The following is a 19,454-nucleotide window of genomic DNA, read 5'->3' on the forward strand; positions in this document are numbered from 1 at the left end:
ACTACTGCGAGTTAAAACAGCTGAGTGTAAATGTTATCATAAGTACCATACTGCTATTGGATATTGATTCAACACCATCCAATTGGATTATTTGGTGCCAGCGGAACCACCTCCACATCAACGCTGGAAAAACCAATGAGCTCGTGGTGGACTTACAAAGGCACATAAACTCTCCACTCACATCAGTGAACATCCAGGGAATGGACATTGAGATTGTGGACTCTTACATCAGGAAGGCTTGTTCAGGGATGCCCCCTTGACCCAGTGGAGATAGTGGGTGACTTGAAATGACGGCTAAATTATCTTCCCTGTTGGAGAATATCTCCCACCCCATGCAGGACATTCTGAAAGCTCCTTCAGCAACAGGCTGCTGCAACCACGGTGTGTGAAGGAAAGATACCGCAGGTCTTTCCTTCCAGCTGCTGTCAGACTGTACAATAAACACTGCGCTCAGTAGATCACACACACACACCAAAGACTGACAACTCACCATGTGCAATAACTTGATCCACTAACGTATGCAATATCCACAATCTGCTGCTACTGTTGTATATTCTTGTAAATATCTAATTAAATATATTATTATTATATTCTTATCTGTCATTTATATTTTCTTAAGTATCTGTTACTGACATTTGCAATTTTTTCTCTTGCACTGTCCACTTTGCTGCTGTAATACTGCAAATTTCCCCACTCTGGGACTAATAAAGGCTGTCTTAATCTTATTTAAGGCCTAGTATTAATGATCATCACAACAATATTCTTTTTTTTTTAATAAAATGTTAATACAGTATATAACTGCCTCCAAATTGAATTGATTTGAAATCCACAATCACAGTGTTACTGTTGTGGGTAAAAATCTTGTTAGCTCTCCAAAATTACAGCTTAGAAGGCTCAAACTGCCAACACACCGCAAATGTATAATAATAACAATAATAACACAAAAAAGAACCAGATTTTTGTCAGTACGTTGGTAGGTGTATTGTGCAAAATGCATATCATTCTACTGCATTTTTGTTTAGAATATGAAGATGTTCAGCCTCTGCTGCTGCTCATCCAGTACTGCAGGCAGCTTACTCCAATATTTTGGTACTTCTGAAAAGTTGCAGTTTATAATTTTACCACAGAGGGGCAATAGTTTCATGCAGAAATGACAACAAAGCTGAGCTAAGTATAGCAATTATAAATACTTTGATTTCAGCAAAGCTGTGAGTTCATCAGTCAGAAACTATCAATATTAAATGTTGTTAAGGCATTTTTGTAAAATAACTGCACAACTCAGTTACAAGGTTGCTGTCTGGCAATTTGGTGATAAAAATGAGATAGATGCTACTGTGCCACCATCAGGAAATACTGTCTCAATAACACAGTTTTGGGGATTTTAATTTCTGGTATATGGTAAGTATATGACATTTTATCCAGCTTAATAAATTAAATGGATCTAACTTTCTTTCAGTATGAGATGACTGAAAGAAGCTGTTAACACAACTGAATCTAACCATGGTGAACTGATCAGGTCACATTTTAACTTTTATAAAGCAGAATAAAGATGAATACAAAACCCTGATACACACATAACAGCCAAGAGTCTGTAACGGTAGGCTACCACTGTTTATCTTCTTTGTGGAGTACGTCTTCTCCCCTCTGTTAAAACACAAGTTTTTGAACTTGAGCTGTGTGACACGAGGGAATTGATGTATCCACTGTCTATTTATAACACAGAGAGCAGGTGTGCCGATACACAGAGGCAAAGTGATTGGCTGGGATCCTCAGAGGACTCTTTGTGCTTGTGTAAATACATACACACATGGGGAACATACTTGTACCAGCCCTGTGAAAACATGCATGAACACAAACATACACTCGTGCATTTTTTATTCATTGGAAACCTTTTTACAGTGTAGGTGCATACTTGCACACTCATACATATGCAAGACAAATGGCTTTAAATGTAATCATACATTATGACAATAAAAGATTTACAGCTTGCTGCTGGCACCAAATTCTCAAACATATTTGTCAGTGTTTTCAGTTGAAAGAGGAAGCACAATGTTCTTCACAATATCAGGTTTTAGCCCCCTAAGTGTAGAGCAGATGCACACCCTCTGAGATCCTCTGAGCAACACTTCAAATTATCTACAGCACTCCACAAATCAACAGGTGTTAGCCTAACATAAATGCACCACATCCGGCTTCAAACACCATGTAAACAACTATTCAGCGAAAAGCCTGTGACCATATTTTATGCCTTCAACAGTGAAAACAAAGCAGTCAAGATGTGGCAGGCATGTGGTGGCAAAGTAACGCCTGTGGAGTCGGAAGAACCTGTACTTTCTGTAGTTTATTACCTCAGAAAAAAGGAACATCATTTCATGAGAATCGAGAGTAGGAGGAAGATAGCTTTGTTTGCATTTGCTTTTTAATGTGGTCATTTGCACCTACCTTCACTGAGACTGAAGCACTGTTGCAATTTCAAAAGGGAAGTAGGCGAGGCCTATTTTGACAGCAGCACTGCTCCAAAATATATAGGTTAAGAGTTACTATTTTGAAGTTAAAAAGGATGAAGCACTGGTAAAATTCAGAGGAGGCCTTTTTAAAGATTTGTCTGAAGTGGCTGTTTCCATGGACTCTACTGGACTGTTCTTCAGAACTCTACATTAGGTGGATACATTGGGATTGATAATAGTTGAATGACAAGCTTTTGAACCACAAGACTGCTTAAAAAGTAAATCTGGAGGAAGACTGAGGTATCATTTGACACACCTAAGGATATTGTGCCTTTTGGATACTGGATCACTCAGATTTAACTCTGTGACAATGCCTGTGATTGTACTGGAGGCCAAAGACTTCACCAGTCCCCTTTTTGTGGTGCGGACATGGGAAGTCTTATCCAGTTGTGCTGCCTTCAGTCTTGTGGCCTCGCTGGGCTCTTCAGAGTTAAACAAAGATCTAACCTACCTCAATTCATTCAGGATCTTCTGCATGTTTATCTGGTGCTTCTTCTTCACCCTTACCCTCCTCATCCACATTCTCAGCGTCATCCAGTTTCACAGCCTCATCCCAATATCCTGGAAGAACCTAACTATGACCGCGGCAGTGTTGGGCGCACTGATGTGTCTCAGCACCTCTGTAGTTTTCCCTTGGATCATCATGGATCACCAAAAGTTGTCGCCGCGCCCTGTGGCAGCTGCAGTCGTCTCCTGTCTCACCTTTCTGGCCTATACCTCAGAGTCCTATGTTCTGCGCACCCAAGCCCATGAACAAAGAGGTTACATGGGGAGCATGCCTGGTCTCCTCAAGACACTTCAGCTGTGGGGAGGCTGTCAGATGATACCCCTGCTTGTGGACGTGGCCTGCGGAGCATCCAGTGGAATACACTGTTGGCAGCGATGGGTTTCCTGCATGTTATATGGTGTCTGTGTCTTAATGTCTGTAGTCACGCTGGTGGTAATATTAGGTGACTTTGCTGGGCGATGTCTCCTACCCTTTGACAGATTTCTGGCTGGCTTCAGTCTGATCGGGGTGTTGTTCTACATGGTGGCCACAGTGATTTGTTTTACTAAGATTCTTCAGCTCAGACAAAGCCTTCACACCAAAATTGGAGAGATGGTTATCATGGAAACAGTTGTTGCCAGTATTACACTGCTAGCTTATACAGTGGACCTTGCCTTCTCCATTAAACTGTTGTGTGACAGGAGTCATGCGTGAAATAACACATCACATTAAATGTTCTGCCTGTGGAGTTTATTATGTACAGCCCTGATAATTATAGGAGAAAATAATTTCTTTGGCAAGTATGTAAAGTCAAACTGAATGCTGTTAATCATTGCTGTGTACTCAAACTCTCTGTCTCTCTAGACCTATTCGAGTTGTTTACGTATTAAACTTGAAGCCAAAAAAAAAAAAAGAAATGTATGCAACTGATCACCTTTATCACACTGTATTGCGGTTTTGCTGACATGTGAACGAGTTGTATGACATTTAAAGACTTGTTCACTATGACTCACATATTGAACAAGCACGAAACCTGAGTTATGTGACAGGTGCACTGACTCATAATCACACAGCATCTTTTATGGACGTAATAATGCGGCGTGTGAATTGTAGTGGTGACTGAACAGCAGATTCAATTACAAACTGTAAGCATATATTTTAAAATATAAGGTTTACCAAAGTGTAGAAAATTGACATAAAATATGCAAACTATTGATAAAAAAAATATGTGCCTTATCACCGATACATCATGAATATGAAGTCTAATGTTTTTTTTCAGAAATCATGCACTGTAATGCCCACAAAGGGAGGTTACATCAGATGAGAACAGTTGCCATTACATAACACTAGATGGCAGCACTTTTATTAACACTCCTATTTAAATCCACTGAACGTTTTCCTATTGCAGAAAAGTATCGGTTTCATCATCGTTTTGTTTTGAATGCTTTTGAACGGATAACTCACATCAAACTTTAATGTAAAGTGTGGTTAAACATTCCGCGGGCTACTCCACAGACCATCGACCCACCGCACTAATTAATCTACAAAGACATAATAAGATCGAACCAGGAAAAACATCCAGTTTTGTTTGTTTTGCACTGTAAGTTCATCGCCGCTCTTGTGAATTTAGAAATAATGCATACCACTTTTGTATCGCTGTTGCGTCCTGCATCGAAACACTGTGCAACATTGTAATAACTTATTTGCATTTTACACTGTTTACCTTCTCACATCTGCCTCATCTGCTCCAGGCCTGTTCAGCAGCTCTACCGAAAAGTCGATCGTCAGCCCTCGACCGCAGAGCGGGCGAGTTAATCCTGCTGCCCGGTTTCGATTACTCTGACCTTGATGGACTCCAGCGTTTTTGGGTTTTTTTTCTTTAAGGAACTGGGTCCAGTTAGTCAGTTGTCAACAGGCTGAGCGAGAAAAGGAGCGAATCAACTTGATACGTGGAGCGGATGATATAAACGTTACTGTACGTTACCGTGTCGAGAAAAGCGTCTGTGGAAGTTTCGGTTTTGTTCGGTGTGTCCTGACCAAAATGAAGTCTCCGTCACACGGTAAGCGACCGTTGACTTGTCTCTGTTTGAAACAGTCTGCGAGTTTGGTGAGATGACCTCGTCCAGCAGCACAGTCTTTAAAACTAATTTTTGACTCAGTTTGTAGCAAGCGAGTTTTTCTCTCCTGTAAGTCATTTTATGTACATTAATATGGAGTCATATTTAAGCTAATAAAGCCTAAAAAGTCCCTCGGTTAACATTGTTAGCTTGTTAACAGGCAAAGCAGGCTGGTTTCTCTAGTCGTTGTTGCTATTAGAGCTTGACAAGTCTCTGTTTAGGTTACGTTAGCATGCTTATTAGCCGATACAACATCACCCATGTGTTAACTTCTACTGGAAACGCGTTTTATTGTTTGCCTTATGATTAGGTCACAGTCCACAACCATTGTACACAAAGACTACCAATGTAGAAGCAAATAAACCCCCTTTCTGTTTGTCTACATGTTTGTGTATGCACATCTGTAATGATTAAGCATTTCTCTTTATGATGGTGTGTTTCTCAGAAGCCCCCTGAGCATCATGGCCATGTGAAACTTGACTCTCCAGCAGGCAGATGCAAGTCCCAGGCTGGATTGAATGGCACTGAGGATACAAGGTAAGCACTTTTCCAGTAAATCTGAACCCATTATTGATCCGTTTCCTGAGCTACAAATGACCTCAGTGGAGGCAAAGTCCAGACAGACAGACAAACAGAGAGAGACAGGAGATGGGAGAGGAAAGGGCAAGCATAGCTCAGGAAAATGATGATGATCAGAGAAGAAATACACAAAAATCAGTTAACAAAAATGGAAACCTTTGCATCCTTTTGTATCATACATTTAGTGAACACAAGAGACACATAGAGACAGGTGGAAGACAGAAAGCAGGTCTGACATCTCTATCGATCACCTGCAGTGATGCAGGTGCATAAAAGTGAAATTGTAATAGGCTGATTAGCTCTCAAGAAACCTGGCCTCCAGATGGCTGACTGTATAACAGCTTTTAGAAACACCACACAACAGAAGGCCTTGAGCAAGTGGAGAGACTTGTTTTGTATTCAAACATTTTACAAATGTTGTCAAAAGCCTCCCCCTGAAGCATGGGCCCACATGTGCTCTGGGCCTTCAAGTGAAGGCCCTGAGTTGTGTGGATGGTTAAAGTCAATAACAGTAAGGCGTTTTACAGGTTTCTTTGCACACAATGACCTCAAGGTATATTTTAAATGTTAAGCAACTTGCATTGCAAGATTGCTATGCATACTGACCTCCACCCATTTAACCAGTTTACCACTGATGTTGGTAAAGTGGTTACTCTATAGTTGTTTTTTTTTTAGTTTTCACTGTTGACAAGTAGCTGTTGCTCTTGGAATGCATTCAGAAAGTCAATAAACCATAATGACAAAACTAGAACAGAGTTTTAGAATTTTTGTGCAATTTATTAAAAAGGAAAAACTACGACACACTTAAGCTCAGGTTTCCCCCAATTCCCAAGTTTCTACACCTTGACTGGAGTCCACCTGTGAGAAATTCAATTGATTGGACATGATTTGGAAAGGCACACACTGGCCAATGGCAATGACTTGGCAATCACCAAGTCATGAGGTGAAGGAACTGCCTGCAGAGACAGGGATGTGTTGAGGCACAGATCAAGGGAAGGCTGCAGAAAAATTCTGCTCTACTCTTCCTAGAGCTGATCACCCGGCAAAACTGAGTAATCGCAGGGGAAGGGCCTTGGAAGAACCCGATGGGAGAAACTGGTCATTCTTCTCCACACAGGATCCCTGGAGCTCCCCCCGATTGTCAACTGTGAGACCTTATATAAACAGGTGTGTGCCTTTCCCAATCATGTCCAATCAACTGAATTGTAAGGAAGCCTGAAGTGGTCTTTCTGAATGCAGTGCATGCCTACAAACCCACTAAAAAGCTATACCAATTCACTGGAAGACATTCGTTTCAATCAACACCAAATAAATGATGAATTTTAGGTCATTAGAAAGTACAGTCATCAATCATTGCAGGATTCAGAGGAAGAAATAGAACATTAATAAGATGAAAGAAAATGACAAAATATGTCAAAAACACATCAGTCATGCAATGTTACAGCTCTTTTCTGTGTATATAAAAATTGAGTTCCCTCTCAGGCTTTGGCCAATCAGAAAAGACTTGTTAGAAGCATAATTTTATTGCTATTTGATTATAATAAAGGATAAATGTCAGGTTTACCTAACATCTGTCACAGATAAGACACAGCAGTGGTAAACTGTGTGTACTTAGCTGCCATGTTAGAGAGGCTGAGTGAGAGAGAGAGAGGTGTCATTTTGTTTGAGAGAGGAAGAGCAAAAAAACAGGATTCTAACACCTGTGAGAGACAGAAGGAGGTTTAGGGTTTGAGCAGCAGGTGTGGTGAAGGGAGATGTCACACTTCAGCAGCACAGCCAGCAGCATAGCGAAATGATTTGGAGAGGATCAGGCCTTCATTTCCTGTCTGTGAAAGTATGTTAAAAATAAATGTGTGCTGAATGTCAACTTAAAGACTCTGAATGAATTTAACCTTTCTGCGATGCTTGAAATGCCCTGTCTTTCACTGACTGATCACAGACTTACTAGTTTGAAATGTGGATGTGGTGTTTGTCATTGCTTTGAAAGCCAAATATTTCTGTCTGTGCTTTTTTGCAAGGCAGTAAAACAGGTAGTGGCAGAGCTTTTATGGTTTCACCTGTATTATTGTCCTGAAACAGAGTGAGACATATTCATCTCTCACTGTGAGACAAGGAACCTGTGCTGCTTATCATTCCCTGCATAGGAATTGGTCGACACCCCTGTTGACTGTGCACCTGTTCATAGCTTTGACTCATTTTGTGGCTTCCAAGTTCTCACCAGGTCTAACCTATTTTTATACAACTGAAATTTTCTTGTTTTGGTCGAAGCTGAGTGACGGCTCAGACCAGCTCAGATACAGACAGTATACTCATAATGAAAATAATAATAATAATAGTAGGAGGTTTGTTACCTATATAGCCCTCAGATGATTGTGATTAACATGATAACTGCACCACTTGTACAATGCAGTGCAATGGCTCCTTATAATATAGTTTAATTTTAGTTTACACTGAAAGACCTTTTGGCTGTTTGATAAAGAAAAGAAAGTTTGTACGTACAAGAATTGCACAATATTTTTCCGCTGTTGTTTTGCTGTTTTACCTCTGACCCTGGAGGATTAGGAACTTCACGGCATTTTTAGCTGAGTTTACTTTCTGTCATGTGCTTCTCTGTTTGGCTCTGGGCTCTTAAACGTGTTTCAGTTTTTAAGTTCATAACTTGAGGCTTATTTGGATTAAATGTAATACAAACCGAGCCTCGTCTTCTAACAGGAACTTCGGCTTTGGTTAACATGGCTTTTTGACTGAATTAATAAGGGGTGGGTAACGCCTTGCTTCTGGGCTCCGGGCTCCATGCTCCTTGCTTATTCAGCCATCTTGTCAGGCTGCTTTAGACAAATTTCCCAGTCTTTACAGAGCTGTTTGATTAAGAGAATTCATCCTTTTTTTTTTTCTTTTCTTTTTTTTTTTTTAAATGATGAAAAGGATAGATAAGTCTTTGTCCCTGAACACTGGCTCAGCTTGATATAGTTTGCAATCTTTATAACAATGCAGAGGCACTAGGAACCAGCCTATTGTCACATGAGTGTGCAGCTGTGAAGGCAACTTAGGTTTTATCAGAACACCGTCTAGGGCTTTGTTGGACATGTGATCTTTTCAGAATTCCACACAGGGGTGTGTCTTTGTTGATTTTCAATAGACCTCTTTGTAGATCTCTATTGACAACAGTGGTCAGTAAAATACTGGTAATGCATTGAGCAGTGTAACGTATGCAAAATCAAGATATCTACAGTATATTTGTTTTACTGGTAAATAACCCAAACTGAACCTAAAGAAAACAAAGACTGTGCTGACATGATCAGTTTTCATCATCAATAATAAGATCTGCCGTTCTACGTTAAAGAATGTTGTTATGTAGCTGAGCACTGCCTCGCCTCCTGAGCTCCCTCCTCATTCATGCAGATGCCAGCAAACATCACTGTTGTTACAGACAGGCACTGCTCCCTCACCTGTCCCACCAATGAAATAATGACCATTATTGAGACATCAGGAGAATGTGTCCGCCTGCCAGCCAGCAGCGGCTGCGGGCCTGATTCAGGTGCTGTCTCCATAGTGTACCGACAGCACCATTCATCTCTCCACCGTCATAATAATCACTTGTTACGAGAAGAGAGGGACGGGGATGAGGTGGGAGGTGGGAAGATGCATAAATATAGCCTGTCTATAAATATTACTTCAGAGTTTCTCGCTTAAAAGAGAGACAAAGCTGCAGTGGGTTCACAAGCAGCATTTTGTGGGAGAGTAAAAATGCTGAAAAAAATTATTAGATATCCGAGCATCCATGCATTCATTTTCAGTTTTAAATTGAGCCCTGAGGAATAGTGCAGCTGTCTTTTATAAGATTAAAGCCACTCCTTTCGAATTTCAAGCAGCCATTCGCCATGATCTGCAGATTAGTCTGGAACACAATGATATAACACAAAGCATTTCAGTCTCCCATGAGCTGCTCTCACTCTTGATAACAATGTAGTCTTTTGTCAGTACAGTTTGGCTGAGAAATACCTTCCCCAATACCTTTCACTTTGTCCAGCACTGATAACAATACATGTACGATTATTGCATTTTAGTTAAGTTGCCGTTTGATTTATTATTGGTTAGGAAGGTAAGGTTATTGTAGGAATTGAGAATCCTGATCATTTTAAGATACATTTGAGAAATTCTGTTGGTTAATTTAATTTCAATGGCACCAGTTATTGTAAATGCAATCTTTCAGTACTGTAAAAATCATTTGTTTTTGTTTACTTTTTTTTTTTTTATTTTATTTATTTTTTTTTTTTAACTATAAATGTGCAGCTCTGTCTGTAATAGGCAATTCTTAGATGTTGTTGATCTTTTACGACGTGAAGTAGCTGCTCATCAGTGTTTGATGTCTCCCGAGTGTCTCAGAGGCCTGCCGTTGTGGAACGCTGTTGAGTAGCATGAAAAATGAACTTATTCCAGTCGTGACAGATAAGGCAGCTGGCTACAGATGTGCTGAATGACATCAGGGAAAAAGGGAAAATCCACAGCTCCTCCAGGTTCATTCTGCTCTGAGACAATCACATAAACCGTGGTGGTTTGTGTGATTGTTTTTCTTTCTGTGTTTGTAGAAATTAATGAATGTAGTATGTTGGCATTTGGCAAGGACCGAAAACTATTTGGGGAAACAAAAGAGTCTTTGTGGAAGCAAAGCAGGAAGTTGGTCACCAGGGTTCCACCAGATGTGGCTAGCTGGGCAGATGGCTGCCCTGTACGATTCATCTCACTACCGTGACTTATTTTACTGTGCCACTGGCATGGTCTCAGGTTGGTTAGAAGGCTTTGTGTTTTTTGGATTCATATTTTGGTACCTTTCAGGCTTTTTTGGCTTTTTTTTTTTTGTAGGCTTTTAATAATGTCTATCTGTGCTAAGTCCCCAAAAAATACTGATTGACTGACTTGATTAGTTTTCTCAGAAATACAAACCATGACTAAACCAAGCACTAGGTCAAGGCTTTATGAAAAGAGCTCTGGTGTGTCTTGATAAACTGTCTGCAAGACATGATTACATAGATGACCTCTTGCTCTCAATAAACACAACGATCTTTACCCTTCTTTGTTTCTGTGACTTGTGCCTTGTTTTTAATAGGAAGGACTGCACATGTGACCAGCAACCAACAAGGCTACTGAGCAGTAACTGGTGGGGGGGGGGGGGGGTTGTTAAAAAGACAAATCAAACTTCAGTTTAAAATGATGAAAACACGCACGCCTCCTGTGGGAGCCAGTGCTGAGGCTGACTGAGTCAGTCTCTGTAACTCAAGCAGTGAGGCACATCTCTCTGCCTGATTTATGTCACAGTTTTGTCACCACTGCAGCCAGCGAGCTCATTCAAAAGTAATGGGGGCTTGTTGATGAGGTTAAGCAGTTAAGTGAGGAGTGCATTATTTAACACGAACAACTTCTGGGTCAGTGAAGCGACATGGTTTGAGATGGGTTGAACTTTACAGAGTATTAACTGCATTCAGAAACACAAGCTTCTTTATGTTCTTTGTAAGTGAAAGCAAGTAGTGGTGTATTATCTGGGTAGTTGTGGTTGTGTCAAGCCAGACTTCACACAGTGCTATGAACACAGACTGTTACAGTCTCTTTTTCTGTCTCTCTCCCTCTTTAAATGTTTCTTAATACAAGATTCATTTTTCCATCCTACTCTCAGTGGACTCTCTGTCACATGCTCTCCACAAGCCAACGTGTTCTTTCTGTTGTGATCCACAATTGTTGAGCCATTGCAGGCAGCAACTGAGCAATCCAGCCACCTTGATGAGCATTTGAAAGCAAACATGAACTCTTCCATAACTGTCATAACTACGAGGGCGTATTAGGGCCACCATAGGTAAAAAACTCATTGTAGAGCCAGGGGGAGGGGAGTAATATTCTGAGAAAAAACTCAAATCTTTAAAGTTAAAGGTTAAAGTCATAGATTTTTTTTTTTTTTTTTTTTTTTTTATGGAGAAAAAATTTATATTATTATGGATATTCTCAGAGATTAGTGGTAAATGTATGACAAAACGCACAACTTTATGAGAATTAAAAAAAAATGTTCTTTGAGAATACAAAGTTAAAAATAGTACATTTATGAGAAAAAACTCAAATTTACAAGAATTTATTTATTTATTTTTCTAATACACAAACGTAACAGCGTCATCACAAGAAATTTAAAGATGTCTCCTTGGCATCTTGGACTCACACAATTACACAACACAATACAACCGTCAGAAACTGTGCCACTTCTGATTTTTTTTTTTCAACAATTATGAATTAAAAGCAGACTTAATGCGTCATGCTTTATCCCAAACATTTACATTTACACCTGTTCCATTTAATTCACTTTTAAATGCTTGGCCATAAAAACCTGGAGTGAAAGATTTAGAATATTCACTCAATTGGTTTCATCAGTAGTGTAGTAGTAGTAGTTGTATCAGTAGTAGGTCAGCATTCTTAAACATACACTTTGGGGTGGCTGCTATTCACCATGTATTTAACTTTGCAGAGCACTGTCATGCTATAGCATTCCTCATGGTTACAATTACAAGTAAAGTGCACAGATAAAAATTATATTTAATTCAGTTATATTTAAACAGAGCCAACCTGTTCTGATGAACGTGACCACAGAAGTTCAGTAACAATCCCAAGTGTAAATGTGTGTTTATAATGAATTCTCTCTTGTAAACAATAGGCCAGTATCTCTCACTGTCACACAGCATTTTCTATTAATCCTATCTTGTCATTGTCAGTATCTGTTCCTCATCCACTGTCTCAACATGAGGCAGCAGATGCTGTCTGCTAAAGTACTGTCATGGGACAGAACCTCCTATCTCTAAGAAACTTTTATGGATATTATAGTTTTGCAAATTATTCACTGCACATCAGTTTATTAGTTTTAATGACCCCAAGCATCATGAGATTCATTCACACATTTACAACTGTAAAATTTCAATTCAAGGAGGAAGATGCGGCACAAGAAGAGCCCTGAGGTCTTATCAGCAGTGATAATGAGAGAGGCCTGAGCAAAAGAGAATACTACTGGCTTATATTTTAACTCTGGCTGTGGAGAATAAAAGTGGTACCTGGTGGTGAACTTCCAAAAGCAATTACATCATTATATTTTGTTTGTCCACTATGTTGTTTATCCTGTTTCAGTGCCACTGTGTGCTCTAGTTGGCAGACGAAGGCTGGGAGACAGTTGATACCCACAATGATCTCACTGCCTAACATTTCAGTTCCCGCCCGTCTCACCAGTTTGTCAGCATTCTTGAGAACAGTTTTAGTTCTGTTTGGCTGCTATTGTCTGTTTGTCCCAGAACCTAAAATCTGAAAGGATTCGGTGAAATGCATCAGTTTACCACAGACTCGTAGTCTTGCCCACACACACACACACACACACACACACACACACACACACACACACACACACACACACACACACACACACACACACAAACACAAACAGGCTCTCACACACCATCGTCTCAGCTAATTCAGTTAGCCATAGTGCTTTTTTATGCATATACTCTGTATATGTTTCTAAAGTAACAGAGACAGAGGGAGTGTGAACGTATAAGAAACTTGACAGCATTTTATCATCCAGTGTAAGCACATGAGGAGCGTCAGAATGTTTCCATGATGACAGAAACCTCGAACAGGATGTTCTCCAGATATGTAGTCAATCCTGTTAAGCTTTTGTTTCTCCTACCCCAACATTTACTTTTTAATAACAACACTCAACAACATATTATCACATATTATCTTTGTGAAGCTACCTAGGTATCTTAATTGTGGGGCTGTTAACTGTCTGCTACTATAGCTGCAGGGTTGCCTGGGGCATTAATGTGAGAACTGGGCTCTGTGACACTTTGCAAGTCATTAGATAAATTGTCAGTGTAAACACAGGGAAAGCCATTACTGCTGCAAATAAACAGCAGGATATAAAGTGGGACTTCTTCTAATCCCTTCCTAGGCAACCTGGTGAAGGTATAGTGGTCTGGGAATGGATTAGGCCTTTCGTTGGGGGACTGTGTGACGCATGTTTGCAAGTCTTTCGCTTGTATAATTTTCTTCCCTTTGTGAGTATCTTCTTAATGTCACTGATCATCTGACACTGTAGTGTATGACATTTGAGATTCTCTGAGGGGGCTGGCCTGTGGTGATGTACTGGCAGAAAGCAACAGGCATGATGACTTGCAAAAATACCCATAGAGTGCTGTTGTGCATTGGTAGGAGCAGGTTTGGTTATTGGCAAATTAATAACAATTATTAACAATTTGTATGAATATTCATTCAATCATTAATGGGACTGAATAATTGCAGGGGATCCACTGGTATCAGTGACCAATAACCAAATGGTAAATGCTGTCTCACACAGTTGTTCACTTATAAATGTCACTATCAGGGAGATATCTATCTATGAAGTGAACAGTGAAGAGTTGAATCAGAGCGCTGACCATCACAATCCAGCTGTTATCACAGGAAGTATCCACAAATAATCACAAACAACACCTGCTTAAAGTGTAACACAATTTATTAACAACAGTGATAGTAATCAACAATCAATATAATATCGCCCTTAATTACCAAACATCTGTTGCCCATACAATCAGAGGCAACCCACAGATTGTGTGTGAGTGTGTGTGTGTGAATGAGTGTGTTTGTGTGTGTGTTTGGAGAGGGAGCAGATCAGGTACTGTAAAGTTTTAAAGGGTGCAGCGTACACTTTTGGAAAGTTTTTCTTCGACAGCCCTCATGGAGTTGGACTGTAAACACACAAAGTAACTGTGAGTGGCACCCGTTACCAGATGACTCTCTTCACGAATGTGTTACAAGGAAGAGGTGAAGTGTCATAATGACACATGACTGGGTATGAGGGAGGGTTTCTTCCCTCCTGACAGTCATGTCCATGGAACCACGTACAGGCTGACAAAGTGTGATTTGGAGCATGAGGTCATGACGGAGGTGTTACCACTGTGGGACGATGAGTCATGCTATTTCGAGAACTGTGGTTATTTCAGGAACCCAAAGTTTCTCGAACACCATATTGATATTTATTCCAAGAAAATGAGGGATAATAAAAGAACTTCCCTCCTTCAAATGTCCAATGTTATGACATCAGTGTGTGATGGTTTATGTATTTCATTTTACTTGGTAAATGTTGTAAATTCATGTTTCTTCTTTTGCTGGGCCCAACTCTACTCATCTGCTTGGATTTAGCTACTTCTGCTTCACTTAGGAACTTCCTACATTTCTTACTGTGACACTGTAAAATCCTTTGAAAATGGATGTGAACTTGTATTGAACTCAGTGGTCACTAGTCAGTGGGGAAGAATAGAGATACAGGAAGAGTGTCAAGAAAAAAATTACAGTTCTACTCATTAAAAAGTCATCCTCTTACAAGCATGGATTCAAATAGGGTAGTTATTAGCTAAACTAACTTACATCTTAGCTGACAAGAGAGAACTGAAGAAACAAAGGTTCCCTATGGATCTGTTTTCCTATGAGTGGGTCCCAGTTTTGTGTATCTCATGCACACACACATGCATATGCATCCCTTTAATAATTCCTATAGGCGATGTTGAGTTGTGAAGTTGTTTGAAATGTTAGTATTTAAACTGTTCCCATTCGCACCTTGATTTTACCCCTTATCATATTTTACTGCCAAGACATTGCTCTAAAATATCACGCACACATTTGTTTCATACAATAAAGATTACATTTTGAAATTTAACTTGGCTCTTCTGAAACTGGATGAATCCATCTCAGGCTACTCCATATTTTTTGCGTCTGCACCGGCAACATCGAGGGCCGGACACACATTGTTTTCGGGTTGTCCATTCCTTACTTCTGTCCCATTCTCATATCTCAGTAATGCCTCGACGGAAGTTCTTCAAATTTGGCATAAACATTCTCTTAGACTCAAGGATTAACCGATTTAGATTTTGGCGATCAAAAGGTCAAAGGTCAAGGTCGATGTGGCCTCATAAAACATAGTTTTGGGCTTGTGAACATGATATCTCAGTAACACCTTGATGGAGCTTCTTCAAATTTGGCAGAGATGTCCACCTGGACGCAAAGATGAACTGATTAGATTTTGGTGGTCAAAGGTCAAGGTCATTTCGACCACACACAAAGTGGTTTTGGCCTGTTGAACGTAATATCAATGCACTGTCTTAAGGGAATTTCTTTAAATTTGGTTCAAACATTTACTTGGACTCAAGAACAAACTGATTAGACTTTGGTGGTCAAAGGTCAGTGTGACCTCACAAAACACTTTTTAGCCATTACTCAAGACTTCACACAGCAATTATGACAAAATTTCACACAAATGGTTAATATTTCATATGACTGGATAAACAGGGATATAATCTGAAACTAGTCTTGGAGGCATACAATTGCAAACGGTAACTCTTTATAAGACATCACTGTGTCAAAATATATTTTTTATGAAATGACAGCTTTTGATTGCAACCACTCTCTTCTCACATAACCAGCAAGTCCTTTTCCATTTCATTAGCACAATACATTGAACAAGTAAACACAAGCATGTTTAACTACTCAGTTCATTGGTGTGGACATCTTCAGTATGTGTTATAGCTCTGCGAGTCTCTTCTCATTACCAATGTGTGCGGCTTGATACAGCAGAGAAGAGCTGTGAACGCGTCCCTAATGAGTGCAAGACATGAAGTTTAATGAGGCTGACTGGCTTCTGTAATTAGCTTCATCAGCATCAATGGGAGGATATCATTCTGCACTGTCCTCTAAGTCTGTCCGCCGGCTCAGAGACACAAGAAAAACAGGGAACTTCATTGTCAGCGTGTACATATACACACATAGGGTCAGCCAGATGCAATAAACATAGATATACATGACCAGACTTTTTCTTTTGTTTGTTTATTCCATTTCCATAGTGTTTAACTGGGAGACAGAATCAGCTGTCACAAACGCATACATCCTTCCCCACATTATCACTAATCCTAATGTGCCGTTGGCAAATACTGCTGGGTCCTCTGAGTTTTGTATGTTAAAATGAAATCCGTGTCCAACTGGCAATCCAGAAGAATGGCCTCATTGTTTTGCTGCTGACCGAAGGCTGGCTAGCTGGGGACAGAGGTGGCTGGCAGACTGCCTGGCTGGGGTTTGCTCACTTGTGACCCATGTGACAGTGACTGGCCAAGTTGAGTCTGTATATGAGTGAGCCAGCCAGCATGACCTCATGTCACTTTTGTCGTCCAGACAAGGCTCGAGGACACCAGTGCCAAATGTCAACGAGATATTACCATTATATATTACCATAGGTCTATTTTCGGAGGACCTCGCACACAGTAGGTTCAAAAACAGTTTGATCATGTTCAGGTGTAAATTTACCAAAAGAAATGTTTTTGACATTAAATACACCAAACATTAATTTGTGTGTGTTGGAAATGGGGAAGTGTGTGGTGAAGGAAAAGTTCAGCTAAAGAATGAATTCCTTTTCCATCATAAGTGCATTGTTGTAGTTGTGGATTGCACTGGTCAGCCCAGCAGCACGTAGCATTCGTAGACATAGATGTTATGCATTTAAATGCTGAGATCTGGGAGTCTGATTGCAGACCCATGATCACACAAATTCTCACTTTTGCACAGATGACAAATGGTGCACTTATTTCCTTGTGTATTTACTTTTCCTTTTATTTACAGCATCAGCTTTGGTAAATTGATTGAACTGATCTTTTTCAGTTAAATCTAAAAGCAGCTGCACTTTCCACTGAAAGAGCTTTATGGTTTTAAACAAGCTTAAAGATCTGGCATAAAGATAGAGAGCTGTTAACATGACCATAAGCATGGCTATCTCTTAGGTTTTCTCTAAGCTAAAATTATATAGCTGATGAATTTGAGTCTAGTTGCCTGGCTACTTTATTATGTCCCCATTATAAAGTTGGATCCTTACAATCCATACAAATACACCTGATATTGTGGTCAGTTGATCACCCAGAGTACCTCAGGCATCTTATTATGTCACCCAACAATCTGCAATATTCTACAATATTACATAATTTCAACCTGAGGTCATTATCTGGACTTTGGCCTGTGTTGTAGTACATTTTTACAATACATGGAACAACAATACGTTTTTAATATATGCCACACAGTGTCATTAAGTGATAAATGTCTGTCAAGACTGTGGGAATATTGCAACAGAGATTGAATGCTTGTTAGCAAAGGTTTAGAGCAGGACTCACAGGCACAAGACAAGTCTGTTTTATGTGATTAAAATATTCACAATCTAATATTCAAGAGCTTGAGCTTGCAACTACATGTGCAGAATTTTCATTACCTGTTTAAAGTCCTGCCCAGATGTCAGTGATGTCAGGTATGTGGTTTGTTTTCACAAGACAGCTGCATATTTCATTCACCTTGTTACCTTGTTAGTCTCGATTCTTGCTGTGGCCTTTCTACAGACTCTTTGAATTTGCTCAATATTTAGGTGTAGTTTATGGTGTGCGCAGGTGCTCAGGCCAACCACTGGGATTTGCTGGTGCAGTTGTGTGTGTGTGTGTGTGTGTGTGTGTGCGTGTGTGTGTGTGTGCGCGCTCCCTTACTGTCTTCACACCAGGGAACAGTACCACCTGTGTTTGTATGTGCCCTTTTGAATTCTTTTTGCGCTTCATGTTGGAGTTAGGGATGTTGATTTTGAGAGACTGTGAGCCCTGTATTGTAGGTAAATGTTGTTTATATTCGGGCACCAAACACTGTGAGCAGTGGTTCTCTGTACATTTTCTTCATTAGTAAATGACAAAGAGGATAGAAACACAGCTACCACAGCTGCTCTCATTATTTTAAACGGCAGATTTTAAGATCTTTTTCTAAACACACACCTGCTGTCTTTGTCACCTGACAAAGTGGTTTGATCAGATGACTTCCTTAACCAACAGCCAAAGGAGTTTCAGCATTTGGTTGGATTGTTGGTGTTTATTTTCTATCCTGAAATATACTAACAAGCTTTTTCACCATAAACTTATTTGAAAATAAGTTTATTGACTCTATTTATTTGAAAATAAGTTTATTATTCAAAACTTAACAGTTTAACAGTCAGAGCTTTCAATAACATCTCATGGTCTAAAACTGTAACCAGAGCTGTTGCATGTAAGTCTCAAGATCCAAAGTAAAAAGTCCCATTTTGGCCATACTAATTTTTTAACTTCGGAAAAAATAATGATTACTTTATGCCATCTGGTTCAAATGTAGACAGTTCCTCAAAACATTTTTTTGCACAGTGTAAAATTATACAACAGCATTTGTAGTGTTTTCAGCTAATCATGTTTTTCACACCAAGAAGAATATAAAGCTTCAGAGCGGTAGAAGAAATACAAATTGTGGAAAATTTCCCGCTGTCCAAGGTGACATCTTTAGTTGTCATGTTTTATCCAACCAACTTTCCAAAACCCACAGATATTTACTATCACATTTATTCACATTTACTTATTTTATTTAAAAGGGACCATGCAAAGCTTTCAACATGAATGTTTCCCTGTGCCCTGCACCAGATTGTAGCTTCAAGCTAATTTGTATCTGCAGTAATACACAGTACTCTGTAGAGAGGAAAGACAACCACAGTGTTTCCCACTATAACACATTAATTATAAAATAACATCACAATCTTGACCAAACTCACCTGCATCAGTGATCACATATGGTCCTAGCATGTGCACGCACTGCTGCACCGCTGTGTGGCGGTCAAAGTCGACATTGTGGCAACCGACCACAAATAAATCAATGTAT

The 19,454-nt window shown here is 39.8% G+C and overlaps 2 protein-coding genes across 4 annotated transcripts in view; both read left to right on the forward strand.

Moving 5' to 3' along the window:
* The first annotated feature begins 2,550 nt into the window (after window positions 1-2,550).
* LOC139636040 (myeloid-associated differentiation marker-like) lies at window positions 2,551-3,911 on the forward strand. The gene has a single exon (XM_071503708.1). The coding sequence runs from the start codon at window positions 2,818-2,820 to the stop codon at window positions 3,706-3,708; it is 891 nt and encodes a 296-aa protein (XP_071359809.1). The 5' UTR covers window positions 2,551-2,817; the 3' UTR covers window positions 3,709-3,911.
* Window positions 3,912-4,059: 148 nt separating this feature from the next.
* The window catches only part of LOC139636039 (testis-expressed protein 2-like), a 31,580-nt gene continuing 16,185 nt past the window's right edge, over window positions 4,060-19,454 (forward strand). For 2 of the 3 annotated variants that reach the window (XM_071503704.1, XM_071503707.1), the window contains exons 1-2: window positions 4,060-5,054; window positions 5,557-5,648. The gene's annotated coding sequence lies outside the window, so the exon portion shown is untranslated. Of the gene's footprint in view, window positions 5,055-5,556; window positions 5,649-6,719; window positions 6,858-19,454 lie in introns of all 3 variants that reach the window. The other variant, XM_071503705.1, reaches the window with a different exon arrangement.

This window comes from Trachinotus anak, unplaced genomic scaffold (assembly GCF_046630095.1).
Source record: "Trachinotus anak isolate AG129_WGS33_773 ecotype Australia unplaced genomic scaffold, CSIRO_AGI_Tana_v1 ptg000019l, whole genome shotgun sequence".
In the NCBI taxonomy this organism is placed as follows: Eukaryota; Metazoa; Chordata; class Actinopteri; order Carangiformes; family Carangidae; genus Trachinotus; species Trachinotus anak.